Consider the following 22,001-nt stretch of genomic DNA (forward strand, 5'->3'; position numbering starts at 1 on the left):
ATCAGGGTGAGAGAGTATACTGAGAAAAAGGTTCAACATGCCCCAAGTAGTGTGATACATTTAGTTTTATTTTTAGGTATCTTTGTGTCATACCACCCACAGGCTCTCAACAATTAACAGCTTAGCATAAGATCTGGAATTGTTTATGTAATTTGCAGACTAAGTTATGCCTTTGTGTTTATTTATTTCCACCAAATGCCTTTTTAACGATCACTGAAATATGAAAATGACTTGAAATGTAGGACAACTACAGTCCTATAGACAAGTTTGTCACTTAAAGTAAAATAAAAAAATTAACTTGATGGATTATGCAGCGAGAGCGTTTGGACATATTTGGAATATGCTACACCTTATCAAGGATTTAGGATTTAAGAACATTTCCTATCCAAAACCCTGTGGGAAATCAGTCAAGAGGGATTTAATAATTTGAGGGTGAAATAAAAATGATAGCTTCATCGAAAATATTCTGGAGGAAAGCTTCATCTTTCTCTCTGAGGCACAATCTGCTGCCCCCCCCCCCCCCCCGCACTGAACTCAAATCTGTTAATGATCTCTTTGCATTCAGTTCTAAGTGGGAGCAGGCATCTAGCTTGGCCTAGGGCAGTGTTACATGCCGTCACACACTCCAGACGGGACTGCTTAACTGCGGTCTGGAGCACACAGGCATGGGGCTGCGGAATGTGCATACACTTGGAGGGGGGTTGGGACAGAGGAGAGAGGGGAAGCACAGCAGCGCCTCTCTCCACTCGTCACGGGTTTCCATGTTTAGAGCACACTGAACGTCTCTAATGAAGGCAGTCGATCACTTTGATTCCCTTCACTGGGGCCAAACATCTGGCTCGACACCGTGCATCTGTGCTGTAGTGGCATTCATGCCATGTGCACCCCTTATTAGAGGAGGGAGCCAATCTAAAACGGGATTGGGTGTGCACTCAGCAGTTAATCATGTAACAGAACTCACTCACGCTGCTTCGATCTGTTTGCGTCTATGTAACCGACACAGAGTGAATCCAGTTCAACTGCACAGCAGGGAGACGGACATCATTTTACAAAAAAGTTTATTATATTTTAAAATGTTTGTACACTCGTATGACAATGTGCTTACACAATACTTACAGTAGAGTAGGGTTACTTACTTTGTACATAGAAAAATAATAACAAAAACAAACAAACAAAAAAACGCATGAAAATCTCCCCCACCACTGAAATAAAATAAAGGGCTGTGAGTCAGCGGGGTCCTAAGTTTGACAGACTGAAGAGGGAACTGCATCAGGAGGGCTGAGCTGGTGAGGATGGGTGGGCTCACTGTGCTCCCTGACCCTACTCTCCTGCATACAGCTTTGGTAAATTTACACAATATTTACACTTTCAATAATGAAATGATAGTCCTTTTACAAAGTGTCTGCTTACTTAAACATTCCCCAAACTATTATTCAATATATTCACATATAAAGCAATGTGCATATGTTGGAACCTTTTAATGCAATAGTCTTTCGACAATCTATGCGAACGAAACTACCTCGACAACCATAAAAATCTCGGAAATTATTGAACGACAGTTTGTGGAGCAAGGCCAGCCTAAGTGTCTCTACCGTCTCACTGGGACATACACGTGACCAAAATAAACAGAACACACGAGATGTTTAGAATCTGTTAAAAATGCAATGCTACAAACTTCATTTTCAGGGATATTCCTGCAAGAAGAGGAAACAGGGCAGAACAAGCCGAGGGAGGGGTTGGACAGTAAATGGGGAAAAACTGATACACAGCTAAACAGCACATCAAACATAGCATTCAAACCCTGCTCCCGTTATTATACATAAATTGATAAAAGAGATGGAAATATTGATTACTAACCCCACTGCCAACCTGCTGGTTATTGGCTGATCCCTAAGTGTATTGTGAGTAAAAGCTCATCCCGGTGAGGCCATATTACTTGAAGCAGGAGACATGGAAAACGTAGGAATTTCCATAAGGATACCACGCTGACCTCAGCCTACATCATGCATTCATAAAACAACAGAGGCTCCAGAGTCTTGTGGTTAAGAAGGCAGGGTTTGAGGAGTGGAAGCTTGGACCTCCACAGCCCAGTTAAAAGCAGCACCAGATACAGTCAGTGGCAGGGGGTTGAAGCGTGCACAAGAAAAAGGAAGTGGAGGGGGGAGGGAGGACTGGACTGTTCTGTCATTTATCCATTTCTAACAGTGGAAAGTAACAAAGAAACTTTGATAAATAAAATACCAAAAGCTGATTCCACCGATAATCCTCGTTCAGGGCTCGAAGAGTTTAAAAAGTGGAATTGAGGTGATCATCTCTGGAACATTTAAGAGCAACAAATGGAAAAAAAAGAAGAAGAAGAAGAAGCTTAAAATCAAACAGTCAGTGAAAACAGTCTCTGTAGCACCCCCAGTGTCATCCATCAAGAACACTGCACCCACTGCACCTGGAGTTTGGGCTTGTTCAGCGACACTCTAGTCTCCGACAGTCTCTAGAATGAGGCTCCTCCACGATCCACGGGGCCCGGAGAGCTTCTTGGGCACCAGTGCAATTCTTAGTCATAAATAGGCGCAAGGAACTACTTCACGGTTCAGGCTGGCCAGTACATACATGAAGGAGTGAATGGAAAGGCAAATCTGTGCTTCTCCTGTTTTTCGCGCAGAGCAAGTGTTACATCTGTGGCCCCTGAGGCTAGTACACCTCTGTGTCCTCCTTGGGCCTGTACACGGAGCCGAATCTCTGCATGTACTTCTTGATGTACTCCTTGGTCTTGTGCTTCACATTCTCGTTACACTCAAGGTCCTCAGGATTGTTGCAAGCTTTCAACTCTTTATTCATGACTCCGTGAGTTAGCTAGAAGAATGGGCAGAGATGAGGACAGAGTTAGACATGTTTCTTGTCACCAGACTGCAGTAAATTATATAATTACAATGTATATCTAAGTTGTGGTGGAGTGGTAGGATGGTTAATTCTCCTTTAGTGACTTTGCCCTTTATAATTTAAGACAATAAAACACAATCTCTAAATGAGTAAAGCCCAACTCGTCTTTCTGTTTATTGTGCCCATGTCCTCAGAGTCCTGGTATGTCCGAGTGGCACTCAGCGCAAACCACTCCCTACACACACAATCCACGGACCCACCGGCAACTATGGAAAAACACAATGCTGCCCTTTGAAGAAACGCTGGTTGAAAAGAGCTTTTAGAAAGGAATGAGTGAAACAAAAGAGAGGGAGATAATGGTTTACATGTACAATGTGTTCTTAGTCTCTTCCTGAGGGACAATACAAAAACATCTGGCTGGAGACAGAAATCGTGAGAGCTCAACTATTTTGTTCTGGTTTGGGGAAAACTTTAAAAACTTTTCCTTTCAAGTCAAAAGCTGACCAATGCTTTCATTGTACTCTGACTCTGTGGAGGCCAAGGAAAGGCTCAAAGCTTCTCAGCACTGATGGAGGTTCAACATCTTCTTTGTTCAGCCTTACCTTTCTAGCCAGGTGTTTGAAATCTTCTGTGTTGCTGATGCGTCCAAGTTTGCAGTCTGGCTTCCGATAAGGATTTAGACATTGCACTATGAACTGGGACATCTGAGTAATAACACACACAGAGAATAAATGAAAACCATCATGGATGGCTAGAAGGCATTTACTTCCACGTAGGTAAAGGTGTAGAGGTTTGGAAAAAGGTAAACAGCTGGATCAAATAGCATTGCTGCAAAGATTGTTTACAGAAACTCTGGCTCACCTCTTTGCGAAACGTCTCTTTACTCTTTTTAGCCAGTTCACTGGATGTGTCTGCTTCAGCTGTCTTTGTGGAGAACTGTAACAATGCAATACAAGAGATGGATGATACAATTAAAACACTCGTTAGCAAACAAACAGAACTTCATATTCAACCTCTTGGCTTTGCAAGTGGAATTTGTCCCAAACTATCCTTCATCCAATTCTACTTCTTTCATCTGTTTGTCAGGCTTTTTCTTTGCTATAATGGAAGACAGTATCACCAAGTCATACTGATATTAACCAGTACACTAGTTTTCTACAATTAAAACACAACTGATGCCCCACCTGTGCATCATCTACATCAAACATGGCAACTGGCTGCAAAACAGTAGCTCTCAAGGTCAGTGGGGCATCAAACAGCACCTGCTCACCAGCGACTTGACACAAAGCAGGGATATCCTGCCAGGATGCTGCCTCTCCGGCCCCGGCCTTCAACAGTAAAGGCAAGCAGGCAACAGCTGAGTGCATAGACCCACAACAAAGTGGTGAGGATCAAAAGCAAGCAAATAAGATTCACACGCACACACTCACACACAGTGCCAGGGCCAGGAATCCAGAAACAGTGAAATCGGACGCTTTGCAAGTGCAGCGCATGTGCCACAGTTTCGACTGCTGGACGTGGACATCACCACTGTCTAAACACATGCTGGGAAATGGTCCATGACCTTGTAGCTGTTCTTGGCGGGAAACCTTGCATGACAGACATAGATCTTGCCATCTCAGTTTTTGATGCTTATTTTTTCCAACTCTGTTACATCTTTCTAAAAGAGACAAAAGGGGCGCGCGCTAAGTTGGACTTTAGTACAAGAAACCGCAAACAAATTAATGTTGGGTCACCCAGATGGTTTCTATTACCCTCAAAGTCAGGATAAAAATGAAGAGAGGGAAAACAAACGAGGCAGAGGAAGAAGAGATGAGCTGAGCCACCCCTCCCCTCACAGCCTTGAGGCTAAGGGACAGACAGCTGAGCAGGGGGTGGGGTGAGTGGATTCTCTCTTCAGTGTCTCCATGTAGATTCTGATGAAGCCATTTTATGAGGAGGAGTCACTGGCGAGGTCATAACTCTCAATGAATATAGCGTCGTGCGTTTCTTTTTTTCCCCCTTGAGACACAGCTGAAAGCAATCACCAGTACAGCATCTTCAATTACCTCAAGGAACAAACACTATAATCATGTTTTGCATCCAGGCGCAAACTTTCTGGGAACCAAATGAAAAAGTGAGGAGGATGCTTCCTCATTCCTCATTTCAACACATACATTTCATAACACACTGTGAAAACGATCACAGCTAAAAGCTCACCTTGGAAGGATTCTCATCATAGGTGGGTGTTCCCAGGTCCATCTCTGATTCATGGTCCACACTAGTGTTGTCGCTACTTCCTTCCCAGGTTGGAGGGTCCCACTGTGTTTGTCTGATGTACAGAAAAAAGCAAGGTCAGGTAGAAACACGTGCATGGCGATTCTAGGGGCGCATATGCACACTTCACACACACACACACACACACACACACACACACACACACACACACACACACACACACACACACACACACACACACACACAGTAATACTAACCTTGTGACTATGTGGTAGTAATAGATCTTGCCTTCAGGGTCCCGCGCCACTTTCCAGTTGGGAGGTAGGACGATAGTTTTGGGTTTGGGGGGAGAGGGAGGAGGCAGGTCTATCACATTGTTGGGTACAATCATTTCCTGATGATGAGAATAAAAAGAAAGTAGCAGCAAATCCATTATATTCAGTCTGAAGTACCTCGAATTTCTTTTGGATTTTGCCAGGAGAAAGAACCTGATTCCTCTGACTTCAGCCACATCTTTGATGACAACGGTAGTTACAATCACAAACGATTCAGAGATTAGAGTCTTATTTAGAAATGAGCCATTTCCTTTATTTGTTTTAATTTCAGTCTTCTTAAAAGGCACTTTGTCCTTATTCGAGACAGGTTTTGAATCCACGTGCTGTTGTTCTTAAGTATAGTTTAGATGTATACTGCCCCCTTGTGGCCGCACTGAGAGTAAGGGTTACCTCAAAATCACATGCAACATAATGGAGATTAATGAAAATCTCAAAGATCCTCAAAAGTGGTGACTCCAATGTCCAGACAAATTGTTGCATCCTTCAAGACAATTAATCCTTAATGTGAACTCATGCTACTCAAGAATCATCCAATGAAATGATCACAAATGTTTATGGAATCCGACCCTTCTGCCCCTCCTTTCAGATCACACTGCCTTCCTCTCCTTAACTAATATCCATTTGGTATACAGTTATGAATTACATGTCAATGTGTTTTATCTTGCCCCATCATCCTGTTTCAAGTGAACACATCATTTTAGGATTGGATGGATTAGGGTCCAGATTTCTCTGTATTACCATGTGCTTTAGAAACTTGAGAGTGTGTGCGTTACCTGTTGGACAGTTTGGGATGTGACAATGGTGGTGACTGTGCCTCCCTGCTGCACCACCACTCCCTGCTGATGACCAGGATACACAGGCTGGCCATGTAGGTAGCTGGCTGTGGGTTCAGTGTATGCCTTCAGAAGGACAATACAATCAGATCAGTTTCACTTTACAAAGTGGCAACCTCCGGGGCTGAAACAGGAAGCCAACATGACTCCAATATTAAAAAGCCCAACTTTACAGCAGAAATATATAGAATGTTTTTTCCCTATAGCTTAATTTCCAACTTGTGACAACTGTTGAGGGGTGAACTTTTATATATCTCACTTGTTTAAATTATAGGTTTGCATAATTTATGGGCATGGCTTCTTTGAGTTACAGCTAGCTAGTAGGTTTCAACAACCAGGCTTCATTTGGCCCATCTCAGGCCCACCCACGCTCTGCCTCTTTGTCCATTTTTGGATTAGCTGGAAATTAGGCGGAGTCAGTCACAGCCAAGATCATGATGGCCGGAGCCACTACCGCCGAGCTTCACAATGGCTCTTCAGAGCTGTGGGTGACATCATGGAGACTACATCCATGTTTTATACAGTGTAAGCTCTAAAAATTCAGACATCGATTACTGTGTGTTTAGCGCGTGCTGCATTGTGTTTTAATTTTCAATAATGATTTACTACACATGGTGATTAACATTTAGTAGCAATGCACAAGCAATGGAGTGCTGTGACTGTTGAGATGACATATTCCTTTTTCCCATTGCATTCACTTCTTCTGCTGCTGGACAGCTTCTTTACGAGCTTCGAAACTCTCTGAAATGTACAATCCAAAATAAGCAGTGCAATCTCAAGTTAACTGGACCATTAGAGTAACATATCAAGTCCAATCACAAACTTGTTACTCCCTTAATATAAAAGGGGTTTCCACAATAATGGCAAAAATATTTATTTATGCTTTTCAACACTGTATACTCTAGAGAGCAATTAGAAAATTTAAGAGTAAAATCACCAGACAAAGAGCACCCTACCTGTATAACGGGAGTGTTGGCTTGAGGGTAAGCTGTGGGGATGCTGTAGATGGTTTGGCATGGCTGGCCCTGGTAATAGATGGCCGTCTGTGTCTGCGCCTGCGCAGGGGCTGTGGCATACTGCTGCGGAGGCTGTGTTTGCACAGTCACTGCCTGCTGAGTAGTGGGATCCCAGAGAGTGGTGTAGCTCTGCTGGCCCTGTACCTGAGGGGCCGTCTGGGCTGGTACAGAGAGGACAGCTACGCCTGCGTCCTGGGGTGCTACCGTTGGCTGCGCGTACTGCTGAGGGTTTCCAGTGGCGAGGTTGGTGGTGTTGATGTGCTGAGAGAGATTAGAGACTGGAGTGGCCTGGGAAGTAGAGGATGGAGAGGTCAGTCCCAGGTCCGAGATAAGACGCTGGGGGGGCGTCTGTTCATAGGTCCGGGTGGGTTCAACAGAAGGAGTAGGTAGCAGTACTTTGCCTGCGTTGGGGTTGGAGGGATCCACAAAGGTCTGGATGGGATATCCGGGAGGGTAGGTGATGAAACCAGGACTGGAGGCATAGGCCAGAGCAGGGTCGTAAGACATCGTCTGAAGCTGCTGCTGCTGCTGCTGCTGCTGCTGCTGTTGAAGCTGTTGTTGTTTCTGGGCTTCCCGTTGAGCAACCTCTTGCTCAAACAGCTTTCTGCGCTCCTCTGTGGATAGTTTGTTGCGCTCCTTGCCACCACCTCCCCTTGGAGTCTTGCTGCTGTTAGATGGGTCAAACCTTAAAAATCCAAGGAACAAGACCACAGTTAAATGCTAAAATTTCACCATGACATACAGATATACATACATCACACTATGCTTGCAGAGCACTCTCCACAACGCTCCCAGAATCACAAGAATTTACTCACCGTTCCTCTGTGCGTCTGGTGGTCCTCTCATAGGACGAGGGTGGTGAAGCGGAGCGCCTCCTCCGTCTCTCAGTGCTGCGTGGAGTTTTGTCAGAGATTCGATCACGTTCCCGGTCACGATCTCTGTCCCTGTCCCTGTCCCTGTCCCTCTCCCTGTCCCAGTCTCGATCCCTGTCTCTGTCATAATCTCGGTCTCTGTCGCGTTCCCTCTCCTTCTCTCGCTCCCTTTCACGTTCTCGACTACCAGACGTGGTGCGTGGCGTCAAAGCTGTGTCTCGATCTCGGCTGCGATCTGTGAGACAAGATAATCAGTCAAAATCGTATGGGGAAAAATTCTAGGCCAAAAATCAGCATTGGACTAAACTTACCATTTGCTTCCTTTTCCACCTGACTCTTCTTTGGTATTCTGTACACCTCCTGAAAGGACAAGCACAACTTTGACTTCAAGGAAAACAACAGCATGCAAACATTATTTACACGTACATTTTGGTGCATGTTTGATATTGTCTGCCTCTAAGCTTACCTTCAGATCCTTCCAGCTCTCTAGAAGCCTGGCAGCCATGCCACTAATGTCCAAAGCACTGAGTTGGGGCTCCTGACTCCTCTCACTCTCCACATCTGAGACACCTTCCTCTTCATCCTGAGATGGAGTTCCTATAAGCGATGGGTCCACAGGGGTCGCTATGACCTCAGAAGGCATACTGGCCTCTGGGTTCTCAGAGCTTGGAGCAGTATCAGTGGTAGATTCACCAGGTTGCGTCTCACTGCCAGCAGGAGGCTTCTCAGCCTCTTGCATCTCTGCCTGGCCTTCCACATTCTCTGAAGGCTGCTCAGGTGGAAGATCAGCAACATCTGTTCGGATGGACTGACTCTCTGGCTCGAGAGCTTTACCGGTGAGTTGGTCTCCTTCAAGCTCAGCCTTTTCTGTGACTGTCTGACTGGTATGCTCCTCCCTACTGTCTTGTTCTTCACTATGCTCTTTTGGCCGCTCAAGTTCATCTGTCTGACCCTCATTTGTGTCCTCTTTCATCTCAATTTCCTTCTCCAAATCCAACTCCATTTTTTCTTTTACGTCCTCAACTTCAGGCTGGTGTTGACTGCTTGAATTCATCTCAGTCTCTTCCTGTTTCTCCTCGTTCACTGACTCTTCCGTTGTTCCTTTCGTCGGATCTTCTGCTTCACACACTGGGTCTGCCTTCAACTGTTTGCTGTCAGGAAGTCCTGCATGTGAGGATTCCTCTTCTTCCTCCTCATCATCATCCTCCTCTTCCTCCTTCCCATCAGATGCTTTGCTAGCATCAGAGAGTGCACTGTCCAGGCTGTTTTCACTGATGATTTTAAGGCGACGGTAAACGGCAGGTTTGGAGGCGTCACCATCCAATTCTGGTCCCAGTTTGGTAGAGGAACCATCAGGAGTGTTGAGGGGTGTTTGAGCTCGGGAGGTGTTTTCACTGGAGTAACCATCCATCTCAACAGGCTGAGGGAGAGTTTTTGTCTGAGCCCATCGCTGAATGAAGGTCAGGACTCTGCTCTCCTCCAACATGTTTTTAGTAGAGATAGGTAGCACAGCCAAGGTCTTCATAATCTGTCAACAGAAAGATAGAATATCAGTGATCAAACAGCAAATGGCACGTAAATGAGCGTACAGGCTACACTTATATGAGTTGAATTTGACAACATTATGAATAGGGGTGGGTAAAAATATCGATATGGCAATATATCGCGATACTTTGTCTTCTGATTCAATATCGATATTCGAAATTTGAATATTGATATTTTTTCAATTAATAAATCAGATTTCAGACGGGTTGTAAGTCCAGTATGACTTCCGCGGGGTGTCGCTGCAAGGCACTTATCTTCTTTTTCTCTTTTTTTCCCCTGGTGGTTGCAGTGAGGAAGTGGAGCCGGAAAAAAAACAAGCAAGCATGGCTGGTAACGTTAAACTAGAGACCTTCAACTTTAAGGCAGATGTTTGGAGGTACTTTGGATTCCAAAGGAAAGGGGAAAGACACAGTGAGCTGGACAAAGAGGACCCTGGACCCTTTGCAAACACTGTTTCGCTCCCATTAGATATTCGGGTAACACAACAAACTTGTGAACTTATTTAGCACGACAGCACCCCAACATATTAGCTCAGCTCATGTTGTTCATGCAAATATGTTGTAACTTGCACTTGTATAGTTACAATAAAATGGCATGGATAATTCGAATTACATTGACTCAGGTTGTCCCATGAATGATCACTATCATCTGATGTACATACAACTCTGATTTTAAGATGCATAATGCCTTTTACATTTTTCAGTGAACTATGTAGAATATCGCAATATATCGCAAAATTTGGATATCGCAATATCATATTGTATCGTGACTCAAGTATCGTGATGCGTATCGTATCGTGAGGTCCTTGGCAATACCCACCCCTAATTATGAATGTTTTAATGCACAGTCAATGACGTGTGTCACCTCTAACTGCAGTTTGATGTTGTTGGCACTGTTGCCTTTAGCTTCAGAGAGCTCCACCATGAAAATCCACAGCAAAGACAATCCATGATGGTCTAGGAACTGCTTCAGGCATGAGGGATTTTGAGTATCCTGTGCAACACAAACATACGATGTTACATAGTGCAAATTATAATAACAAATGTCAACAATATAAACTAGGCATCCGCCGCTCAGGTCATACTTGTATGAGCTTGAGGCAGATGAGTTTCTGCTCCATGGTTTCCACTCGGACCATGAGTCTGCAGAGAGACACCACCTGTTTCTCATCATACAGGCCTTCTCCATTCTCCAATAACGCCTCCAGCTCCTCATCAACCTGAGGAAGTACGACATGATCTCATCATCAAAAATGCCACATGTTTCTCTCATAGACATTTTAGCCCATTACATAAAACACAGAGCTAACATCACAAAACAACAAAAGAAAATTAGCATGCCAATTTGAGCTCAAAGTTATAGCTAATTTAAGCTAATATATTAAGTTATTGTGGTTTTGACTCTCATGTGGAAATGTAACCACATTAACGTTACCGGCAGGCAGGTGTAAAACCAAGACACGCTGTGAAATATGACTGAAAGAACTGACCGTGGTGAGTGCGCTCTTTCGACTGCGGTCTTTCTTCATCTTCCCTCCAGCTGCCCGAACACTAACTCTGTTCTCCCCACCCAGAAAGCCTCTGCAGCTGGGTGCTCCACAGAAACATTTCTGTGCTTCTTTGCTGCAGAAAAAGACAAACAAGCAAGCACTAAGTAACCACTCTTTATGACCATATCTATATGAACGTATCTATTCTTATGTTGCATGCAACAAAAACATTTTCATAAACGGCACAAAACACAGGTGTGGTGAAAAATAATAACTGTATAGAAGCGGTACCCGTATCTCTGGAACTGGTAATCAAACGTCAGTTCAGTTCCTGCAGTGACAGCCTTGGTGGTGAAGAACCCAACTCTAAGCTGGCCATTGACAGTCCACTGGAATGAGATAAAAACCAATATCAGGGATGTCCGCCTTCAAATCAACCTGAAAGAGTATTATTCAAGTGCTTTCTTTAGCTACTTTACCTTTTGAGTCTCACAGTTGGGTTCGCAGCTATGGTTCATAAACCGAGAGCAATTGCCCTTCAGCGTTGCATCAATGATCTGAAGAGACATAATGTAATGTGTCAGCCACTTTATCCAACAGATTGCAGTTGAAACATTAGCTTTAATTGTAATTTCACTCACCTCATTATTCTTTAGAGACATGAAGTAGTAGTGGATGTTCTTATTGCGAGCATATTCTTTCACCCTTGTTTTGAACTCCTTGTGGTCCAATACCTCCCCACAGTATTCCAGTACAAAGGTGTTCCTGAGATAGCAATGAAAAAAGGTTTGACAATCATCCTGTCTCTTTTTTCGCCCCCTTAACATTTAAGAACATTAATTAAATGCCAAACAAAGGTTAAATTCCAGTGGAATATTAGCTTTTTGCAAGTCTTAGCTTTCACTTGTTCTAAGTGCAGAAGCTTAGACATCAACCTGTTTAAATGGCCCATAGTTTTGGGATGCAATCACTTTTTTAAGTGTATAAAGGTGAAAACAAAATGGACACCTTGATCATGCAGCCTAATGCAATCTAACAAAGTAGGTAGCCACAAAATAACTTCCTAGTTTGTGAATCCTTTCTTGTTAAATACTTGAAAAACATGTTAAACTGGAAGCTTTTAAGAGGCTTACGGAGCCAAGTCTTTAGCTGCACGTAGTCCCCAGCCCTTGTCTTCTGTGAGGATAACATCAAAGTCTGCATGTTGCTTCATCTGAAAGCGTCGATTAGAACAGTAGACTCCATTCAGGCACCGTGAGGAACTTTAAAGAAAAAAGAAAAAAGAAAAAGATAAGATCAATCATATTGTTTAGTTAACATATGTATCTCAACACGCTCCTGCACATTTTTGATGGCAAAACGCCATATTTTAACTGACTTGACTTTGTTATTGAGTTGGGACAGCATGACTTATAATGATTCTCAGCCAGCTCTGATTAAATCATGTTACTAGATCTCCTACTGTTAAAGCATTAATTACAATTTGTCAGGGTGTCAAAAAAGAGATAAACAGCATAAGAACAGTATTTGTCTACAGTACGGATAGTATCTGTCTTTCTCTGTCAATTGTGCAATCCTTTTAACACTAAAAGTATTTAATGTATTTCCAGGTTTTCCTAACCTGGGAACCCTGCAAAATGTTAATTTAAAAATACTGAGTTCTTATATGTTGTCACCAGCTTTATCTGTACTAATCAACTTACCACTCAATCATCAGCAACCGGTTTAAACAGTCTTCCCCACACGCTAATACTCCCTTTGCACGCTCCTCTCTGGGCAGCACTGGGCACTCACATTGCATTCTCTTGATATCTCGATGCGATTTGCTCTTCTTTCTGCAAAGAACATAAAATGTTCAAAGCTCAAGCCTGAAATTAGTGAAATGTTAATCGTTTATTAGGCTGGACGACACCTTACCTCTCCGTCAGGTAGAGGTTCTCCTCTATCAAGTCAAAGTAAGGGGGCATCTTCTTTGACTTGGATGACTCTTTCCATTTATTGGCATCTTGAAAGTCCTGCAGAGTAAGTGACGGACGGTGGAACTCAGCTTTGACATGACTTTCCTTGGGGACATCAGCATCTCCTAGACGGTCCCTCTTGCCTGCAGGCCCAGCTTCTGCCTCATTGTCTGAATCTGACTCAATCTCAGGACGCCTTTTCTTTGGAGGACCCCGGCCTCTGTGGGGTCTAAAATAGTCTTCTCTAGGGGGGTCAGGAACAGCAGAGCCCCTGCTGTTGCTGCTTATTTCATGACCTTGTACAAAGCTTGATGACCCAGAAGTGTTGTGGCCACTGCATTCAACAGCTGTTTTATGAAGATTAGATGGTTTATCCCCACTGTAGTCGTCATGGTCACTAGTTAGGGAGTCAGGATGGATTTCACCTGCAGGATCCTGATAATGTTCATGCACATGGAGGTAGGTTTGTCTGCTAGTCTGCATGTTAGGGGATTGGTGGTTCCACAAGACATTACTCTGTTTGTGCTCCTGTTCCTTGGGAGAGGTTCCTGCTGGTTTAGTGTTCATTAACTGTGGCCCATGACTGCTATCAGGCTGCTGGTATGTACTACTGGGCTGTTCTGGTTGCGAAAAATCCCAACCCAGGCTGAATCCAACGTTGTCACTGATATTGTCAGCACTGGAGAAATCATCATGTCGGTAATGGGAGTACATCCTTTCACCTCTGCTGCTAACATCATGCTGTTTGTGTCCTTGCTCACATTGTCTGGAATTATCAAGGTTGTGGGGAAGATCTGTGGCACTTCCATGGGCACTGACATGACCAGCCATGTAAGGCTGGGCACTGGTGGAGCTGGAGCCCTCTGAGTGACTGGTGCTGTCAATCATATTACTCTGGGATTGACACAGCATACTGTTATTGAACGAATCCTTCACACCAGCACATGGACCACTGGTCTCTGCAAACGCAGTGGAAGGACTCCCCTGCCTGTGTTTTGGGACTTCACTGATATTCACATCAGCTGCTAAATTAGCATTCTGCAGTTCTGATCTATTCATCAGAGTGCACGGCAAAGCTCCTGTGTCCTGTGTATCCATTGTTAGGGAGGAATTCTTTGGCACCACAACCACAGAGTGCAATCGCTTTATAGCCTCACCGCAATCAGAGTCATACTCCGAGTTGTCACTATCACTGACCTCACTTTGCCCTCCTAATGCTTCCTGATTTAGCGCACTTCTCTTAATCAATTTGGTCTTGTGTGCACTGTCCTTGGATTTTTCTTCATGATCGTCGCCATTCCAAGTCTGCATCTTTGCAGCTTTGCCATCCTGTGATGTATCGTTTATGTGCAAAGGCTCATCTGTGTTTGTTTTCTGAGAAATACTCAGTTTTAAGTCACAGTGGTCAACGCTGGTGCTTTCCTGTAAAGGCTCACTTTGGTCTTTGTATGTATCGGTCATGGATGTACTGTCTGAGCTGACTTCTTGCTTAGGGATCTCAATCTGCTTCACCAGTTTGGAATGTGTTTCGGCTTCTTGCTGAACAGTATCTTTAATGTCAGAGTCTTGTTGGCTATTTTCTTTAGAAAACTCAATCTTTTTGACAGAGATCACTTTTTTAACAGTAGGCTTACTCTCTGCACAAAGTATCTTCTGTGAATTATCACTCTCTGGGGTGTCCTGCCCAACAATATCCCATCGGGACTTTTTGGTAGTACTGCTGCTCTTTTTAACAGTATCCATATTTTGCTGTTCAAGTGTCACCTGATTCTCAGATTCAAAACCTGATGAATCAGATGTGAGTAGTACACTTGTGTCAATCTGCTTGCCGACCGCTGAAACCATATTCACCTCAACAGTCTCTGGTTTAGTGTTCTGCTGGACATCATGTGTGACAGTTGGATCTGATGTATCAAGTAAGGACTTTGGCCCTGGTGAACAGTCAACAACTTTCTTGTCCTGGCTGCACATTATACTATCTTTACTACTGCATGACTTTAAAACAGCTGCATCTGAGTTCACATGTGGTCGGTTATTAGAAGAAAGGCTATCCTTCACATTGGTCAAGTTTTCCAGGGCGGCATTTACCTGCCTTAGGCTTTCATTTGAGGTTATAGCTGAGACATTTTCATTCTCAACTTCAAGACCTGAATTAAATTCTTTTCTCTCTGATTCTTGCAAACTCTGATCAGTGCATGCGACCATCTCACCTGGTTGGGAATCAGATTTTTCCTTTTCACTCTGAGAACACAATTCTGTGGTGTTTGCACAAGGTGGAACTTTGCCAGGGTTGTGAAATATGTCATTTGATTGTCTATCGTGTCCACTAGGTTTCACAGAAGATCTAGAAGGGGTCAACTGCTTTGAGTCTGGCCTACTGGTTTTCCTGTGGGGGGTTTTACAGTTCTCCTCTGAGCCGGAGCTCCTGTCAGAGGCTTGTGATATTCCTTTATGATCTGCCTCAGAGTCACTAGAGCTGCTTTTTTGCCGTTTTTCAAATGTCTGAGGGTGGGTGTGCATACTGGAAGAAGAGGATTTGCGGTTGGTCTCTGACTTGTGATGGGAGCTAGATTTACGGTAACTGGAGTCCTGATCAGGAGAGCACTTGCGCTGGGAATCAGAGTCTGATAGTCGCTTTGAAGTCCTTTCAAACTTTGACGATTGCGTTCTTTTATCCAATTCTGAGGAGTGAGGAGAATCTGCAGATTTGGAGGCTTTCTCAGATTTTGAGTAGGAGGATGATTTTGACTCTTTATGTGAGCTTGAATGAGCAGACGATCTGCTGGAGTCACTTGTCCTTGTCCTTGTCTTTCTGTGGTCATCCTCAGAGTCAGAACTGTCCCGAGTTCTATCAGTGCGAGAACGAGAACGTCTCCTCTCTCTGTGTGGAGAACTCCTATGTGATCTCCGATCAGAATCATGATAGTATGACCTTTCAGAGCGTGACCCTCTGTCACCTCGGGATCTCTCTGATCTGGAGTGAGATGAACTTGTTCTAGACCCTCTCGATCTAGACCGTGATCTGGACCTGGTTCTTCTGCGATCTTTGTCTGATCGAGATGAGCGTGAAGATGTGTGTCTTGAATCACGGTCTGTTTTGGAGTAACTAGAAGACCTTTCATGATTCTCTGACCGCTTTGAGAAACTTTTGTCCTTTTCCTCCACATGTGAACCGCAGGAAGACTTTTTTACCTCTTTGCTTCTGCTGTCAGAGTTTGTTTTACTTTTGGAGTCAACTGATTTGTGACTGGAAGACATTTGGACTGAATCTCCATCAGATTCTGAGCCAGGGGGAGCATTATCAGACTGGGACCTGGTTTTCCTTTTGTATATTTTACTGTCCTGCTCAGCACTACTGGAACTCTCTCCATCTTTTCCAGAGGAAGCAGCTGGCTTCTTGAGGCTACGGGTTACCCTTGTCTCCGAGGCCTCAATGTGGGCATTCTCAGAGAGGCAGACACTGACGACATTCTGAGGCTGGGGTATTGGGAATTCAGTTACACTTTCTGATTTCTGCAGAACCTGTAATTCAGGAGAGTGTGGCTCCTCCGGCACAACAGATGTTGGTTTCTCTTCAGTCACAGAGACACTGAGAATTTGCTTCTTGAAATGCTTCTTTGCTAAGTCAGTCTTCAGTTTAGTGGCAGAGAAGACTGGCGTTTGAGAATGTGTCTCTGCTGTTGATGTTGGCACCATGGGTGTCTGCTTTTGCTCAGTTTTGCCGTCTGTATTCTGACCTCCTTTGTGTAAGGTTGACTGTGACAAGGCCGGGAGAGATTCAGTGACAGACTTGTCAGAGCTGGCAGGGATGAAGAAGAGGTTCTGCAGTGGCTTCTTGGTCTGTGCGAAGCTGAAGGACACTTTCTGACGACCCTGATCCTCCAGGTTGACCTTCATCTTGGTCCCTTTAGGCAGGAGATGGTCGGATAGCATAACTCTGGGAGACAGGCTCTTGATTAGAGCTGCCTTGGATAGGCCCTCTACCTTAAGCTACAATAAAAGAGAGAACACATAAGAAGCTGTTACCCAGATTTCTTGGAAATCATGAAATTAGACATAGGGGTAACAATGGCTAACAGAAAGCACACAAACAGCATGAATAGGCATAAAAAGACAATATTTACACTCATTTAACTTAAGTTAGTACTTACCGAGGCACCACTCCCCTCTTCTCTGTGGTTACATGTGAACATCGCGGCAACAACAACAACAAAAAAAAAAAGAGGAAACACAGAAATCAATTTGCATAGTTCTTGCCACACTATATATAACAATTTTAGATAATAAGGAAGGATATATGAAACCAATATTTTTACGGTAACCTTGTGGGATGTGAACATGTGTGCTCATAACTACTGATGCTTTTGAAGCAAAAAATCTTTGATCCAAGCTACAACAGTGTTGGGTGTACTCGTTCCACTGCCTGCTCCTGTGACTCATCATGCAACAGGCCTGTTATACTAACAAAAATAATCATATATGGAATGCATTGTTGAATTTCATCTCAACCTTTTCATCTAAACTATTTTTATCAATTACAAATAGTGGAGAGCGACAGGAAATGGGGGGAATGGCTGACATGCAACATTACTCCTCAGATAGATTCCAACTCAGCTTGTAGCGTGTGTCTAGACCACAAGCTCAACATAGGGCGGTGTCGAACAAAGAGACAGTGACAGAGTGTAATGGATTTGAATGGCAGGTAAATGACAGGAAGCACTTGTGTGGCTGTCAGGTTCACTGGGCTGTTGATTGCACAGATACTGGTTTTTGCAGACTTTTACACAGAGAACTAACCAGTGAAATAGCTGTATGACAAAAGTAGGGGGCCATAGTAACTTGAAAACAAAAAAAATCAAAAACTTTCTATTTATCTAAGGTATCGTACTGTTCATTATGAACTAAGGTTGGCTGAGGAAGGTGGAAAATAAAACCAAAATCCTCCACCAAAACATATCAATATTACAGTGTTTGTTGCTTAACGGTGCCTAAATACTCAGCATGGTGTTGATGGTCTTGAATATTTCATTCAACTATTAAGGGCAAGTCTTTTTGGGGACATGTCGATAAAACCAAAGATGAAGTTGTGGACTTAACAATAAACATTCCAAACATATTTAGGTAATACCAGCAACAGACAAACATTATTTGACATTATTATTTAAATATTTTGATTTTTCTCTTTTAAATCACATCTGAGGACTCAAGCAACTCCAAGAACAATACCTGGAGCATGATTTTGGTGTAGAAGAAAATTGGTACACCCCTATGTAAACATGAAAAGGCCATGCGAGCTACACAGAAGATGGTCAGGATAGTTATTTAACCCCAGGACCTGTCTCTTTCTGTGAGGCCACTGTGCTAAACAGTCAGCCAGCATGCAGAGGCCGACAACTCTAAACCTTTGTAAACAGTAAAATATATGTCAGATGAGATGGACTCCACAGCAAGAGCCTAGCTTGCAAGAATCTGTGCATTTCATATCCTACTTAGATGGTGTGCCTCAATTTTTCCCATGATAAAACCCTGTCAACACCACACTGAGAAACAAAACAAACCCACTATTTCTTCAAAAGTAAAGGCCAGATGAAATACGAATGAGCTGTATGACACGTTGGACTGTCTGTGGTCCAGTCAGACTGTATGTTTACGTTTGCCATGTTACAGTAAGTTTGCGATATCACTGCTCATTGCAGCCAAAGGTAAGTGTTACAGACTCTTTCCCTTGTTACGCAATAGAGGCTTTCTGAGTTTGTGTTATCACTCTTGAAAGAAAACACTGAATCTGTTGAGGTGATAATGATGGTGAGTTTAACCATTTATGTGATTTTGTGGTGACTACTGTCAAAAACAATTTCATTTATTCCTATTCGTAAACCTAGGCCAGCAGACTTTACAGTACACACATACACACAAAAAACAAACTACAAACAAAATGTAGAGTACATTTAGATGATATATGAGGGTCCTTTAAATAAGGGTGGAAATAACCTAACCAACTAATAACCTAACCAACCCACTGATATAAGTATTTAATATGTAAAAATGTGAATAATTGGGATGTTGAACCTCCTTTTGTCCTATTAAAGAGAATTAAAGAGAGAGAGAGAGAGAGAGAGAGAGACAGAGAGAGAGAGAGAGAGAGTTTTCCTTAGGGTAGGCTCAATATGGGTGCAGGCAACAATTGGGTCATTTAATCCACTAGGATTTCATTTTTTCCTTTTTCTCTGTGACCTTCAAAATGAGACACTTCTGCAGTGACATTCTGTTATATACAAAAGGCTATAACAAGCATCTTACAAGAAAATGATTAATGAACTGGACCTACTAGACCAAGAATTTTACCATTTTAACTTGATGCTGCAAGAATATTTGACACCCAGTCACTGAACCTGAAATGATATGTCTCTTTTTCCTACTAATGAATTAAAGTACGCATTTTTACTTTTAGAGGCTCCTTGACATTTTATACTACTGTAACAGATGCTCTTGTACTGTAAGCTACATCTGTGGCTACACAGCACAAAACACAACCTTTCTATACACAGGGTAGTCACAAATAACAATATAAATAGGTAACAAAGACAGCATGTTATCAGTTATCAATTTAAAAAAAGAGCCAAAGACTTTTTTGCAGATAATAGTCTTGTATTTTTAAATGTCAAATAACTATCAGTGTAAAAATAATGACAAGGCCTTGGGTTTAGGATTCACTAATGATATCAAGATGGTTTATCAGTGTATAGATGGCTGAAAGGTCTGCATCCAAAGCAAAATACAACTTGGCGACCATAATAAAATGCTTTTCCAAATTCATATCAAACTACTCTAAAGAACATACACTGTGAGTTGCATTTTGTGCTGTCTAATACCTGATCTCTGACTTGAGAAGAGTGTCCATTGAGAAACTCGTCTAGGATTAGAAGGCCTGAAGAGGCTGCTGGCCAAGTATAATCCAAATCAGAGAAATGAGCCCTCCAAAGTGACGCCACACCTGACAAAAAGAGAGATAGGGTTGCAATGAACTGAATTTTGTTTGTCCTCAACCGCTTACAGCTACTCTGTCAATAACTATTAGAATTTTTACATCACTGACATCTGTGGGAATTTGCGGAAAAATGCAAATGCAACTTTTTTTTTTGTTTGACATACTATACATAGCATTTAGTAGCGTGTCAGGCTTGCGCAAAACATATCTTCCATGTGTACACAACGTCAAAAAGTGCACAGTGTGACATGCTTTCAAACGTTGTAGTATTAACAACTTCTACAAGTATCGCTTCCTAAGAATCCTGTTATCTATGGTTGCAATGTGGCAGAGAATCCAGTTGCACGTCTTAATATGTATGAGACAAGGATTTCCCTCTTTCTCAACTTGGTGGACAGTTAATCTGTACTGCTGTCACTCAGGCTGCATCACAGCAACAACAAAAATAAAAGCTTACATCCACCAATGGTTTGTGAATAGTACTATCATGGTCGTTGATAGATGAAAAACATGGATGCAGGGCGAGTAGAGAACATGCATCTCATTATTGGACATGTACAGTGCAAGCATATGGCCTACAGAAAACAAAGGGTGTCTGCAGAATAAGGATTGATGTCAAAGAACACATGGGCACTCATGAAAACAAACGGTGACTGGTTTGAAGCAAATGAGGAAACTAATTAAAACATGGCCTGAGCGGGAGGACTGGCTGCAGCCAAGTCATGGCCTTTCAAAGGGTGATTCTATCCACTATGAAAACGAGCAAGGGGTGTGTGGCAAACCTATTAATTTAGTGAAATATGTTGCCAAGATTTGCTAACTAGTCACACTACACTATGCATATAAGTAGCAAGCTGGCAGGCAAGGCAGCGTTGACTTAGCTTATTCGACTGCGACGCTGGTTTACAAAAATATCACAACCAGCTAAGCTAACATGAACAGAGAAGCTTCCGTGGGCCATCTTTAAAGATAGCGTTAGCTCGTGTTGTGTCGTGTATAACGTTAATTAATGTTGTTAATATTGACCAACCAGCAATTACATGCTTGGGAATAGGAGACGTGTGGCGTTTAAGCGGTTTATCGGCAAGGTAGCAGGCGCAGACAATCACATTTGTTTCTGTAAACGAAGTAGGCTAGTCAAGGAACTCTGCTAGCATCAGCAGCTAAAGCTAGTTGCGGTAGCTAACTCTCGCACTGTAACTCGCAGCCACTAGGCTAACGTTACTGTTGTTATGGATTACTTACAGATCTTTGATCTGTCACAAATGTTTAAAGTCATAGTAAAGTAAGTTTTTCGACTAGTTGGGCGCTTGTTGCTTTCCTAATTTAACGAACAAGCAAAAAGTTCCCATTTTAGGGTATAATGGACCCGTATTCTCAAGTCTCTGTACCCGGCTTTACTAGCATGCTAGCTAATGATGTTTTGTCTTACTTGTGTGTAGTAGGATGGTTAAACCCAAATAACGTGACGTTCAGTAAAAAAAACAGCGGTTCACGGGGTACTCACTTTACGAAGTGCTTAAGGTCACAAGGTTCCCCCATCTTCGAAATCACCTTTAATCGGCCCTTTGTAAAACATCAAGCAACAATCTATGCCGACGTCAAATCCATACGGAGCTGTCGGAAATGATCGTCGGCTCAGAGTCCCCGTGCTGATGCGCCCCAGCTTCAGCCTGGGTGATCGCTGGTACTATCGAGCTAGCATGAGCTCACATAGTTAGCCAACAGTTGGAGGAGAGACCGAGAACACAAATGATCGCGAAATCCGAACGACAGATAGTCTTAACTTGGTGAGGTTGTAAATTACAGTACTAGTGACAATCTGATCTGCCTTAAAGATTATGAACATGTTTTTGGAATACCTTTTATTA

The 22,001-nt window shown here is 43.0% G+C and overlaps 1 protein-coding gene across 1 annotated transcript; it reads right to left on the reverse strand.

The window, feature by feature from the left end:
* Positions 1–1,041: 1,041 nt before the first annotated feature.
* On the reverse strand, positions 1,042–21,816 carry setd2 (SET domain containing 2, histone lysine methyltransferase). Its single transcript, XM_070965950.1, has 21 exons — positions 21,638–21,816; positions 17,294–17,315; positions 13,102–17,132; positions 12,888–13,019; positions 12,318–12,446; positions 11,826–11,949; positions 11,664–11,741; positions 11,476–11,573; positions 11,185–11,317; positions 10,780–10,914; positions 10,560–10,688; positions 8,617–9,678; positions 8,462–8,510; positions 8,094–8,385; positions 7,219–7,963; positions 6,203–6,328; positions 5,352–5,488; positions 5,077–5,188; positions 3,739–3,813; positions 3,480–3,581; positions 1,042–2,850 (listed from the first exon to the last, which is right to left on the reverse strand). Exons 1-21 carry the CDS (start codon positions 21,670–21,672, stop codon positions 2,689–2,691), a joined length of 7,908 nt encoding a protein of 2,635 aa, XP_070822051.1. The 5' UTR covers positions 21,673–21,816; the 3' UTR covers positions 1,042–2,688.
* Positions 21,817–22,001: the final 185 nt, after the last annotated feature.

This window comes from Chaetodon trifascialis, chromosome 7 (assembly GCF_039877785.1).
Source record: "Chaetodon trifascialis isolate fChaTrf1 chromosome 7, fChaTrf1.hap1, whole genome shotgun sequence".
NCBI lineage: Eukaryota > Metazoa > Chordata > Actinopteri > Chaetodontiformes > Chaetodontidae > Chaetodon > Chaetodon trifascialis.

Bases quoted from the DNA above. Each gene is read 5' to 3' on its own strand.
- setd2 (XM_070965950.1), bottom strand. From the start codon at position 21,672: ATGGGGGAACCTTGTGACCTTAAGCACTTCGTAAA. The intron at 17,316-21,637 runs GTGAGTACCCCG...ATGTAACCACAG, and splicing joins GACCTTAAGCACTTCGTAAA to AGAAGAGGGGAGTGGTGCCT. The intron at 11,950-12,317 runs GTAAGCCTCTTA...TTGCTATCTCAG, and splicing joins GCAGCTAAAGACTTGGCTCC to GAACACCTTTGTACTGGAAT.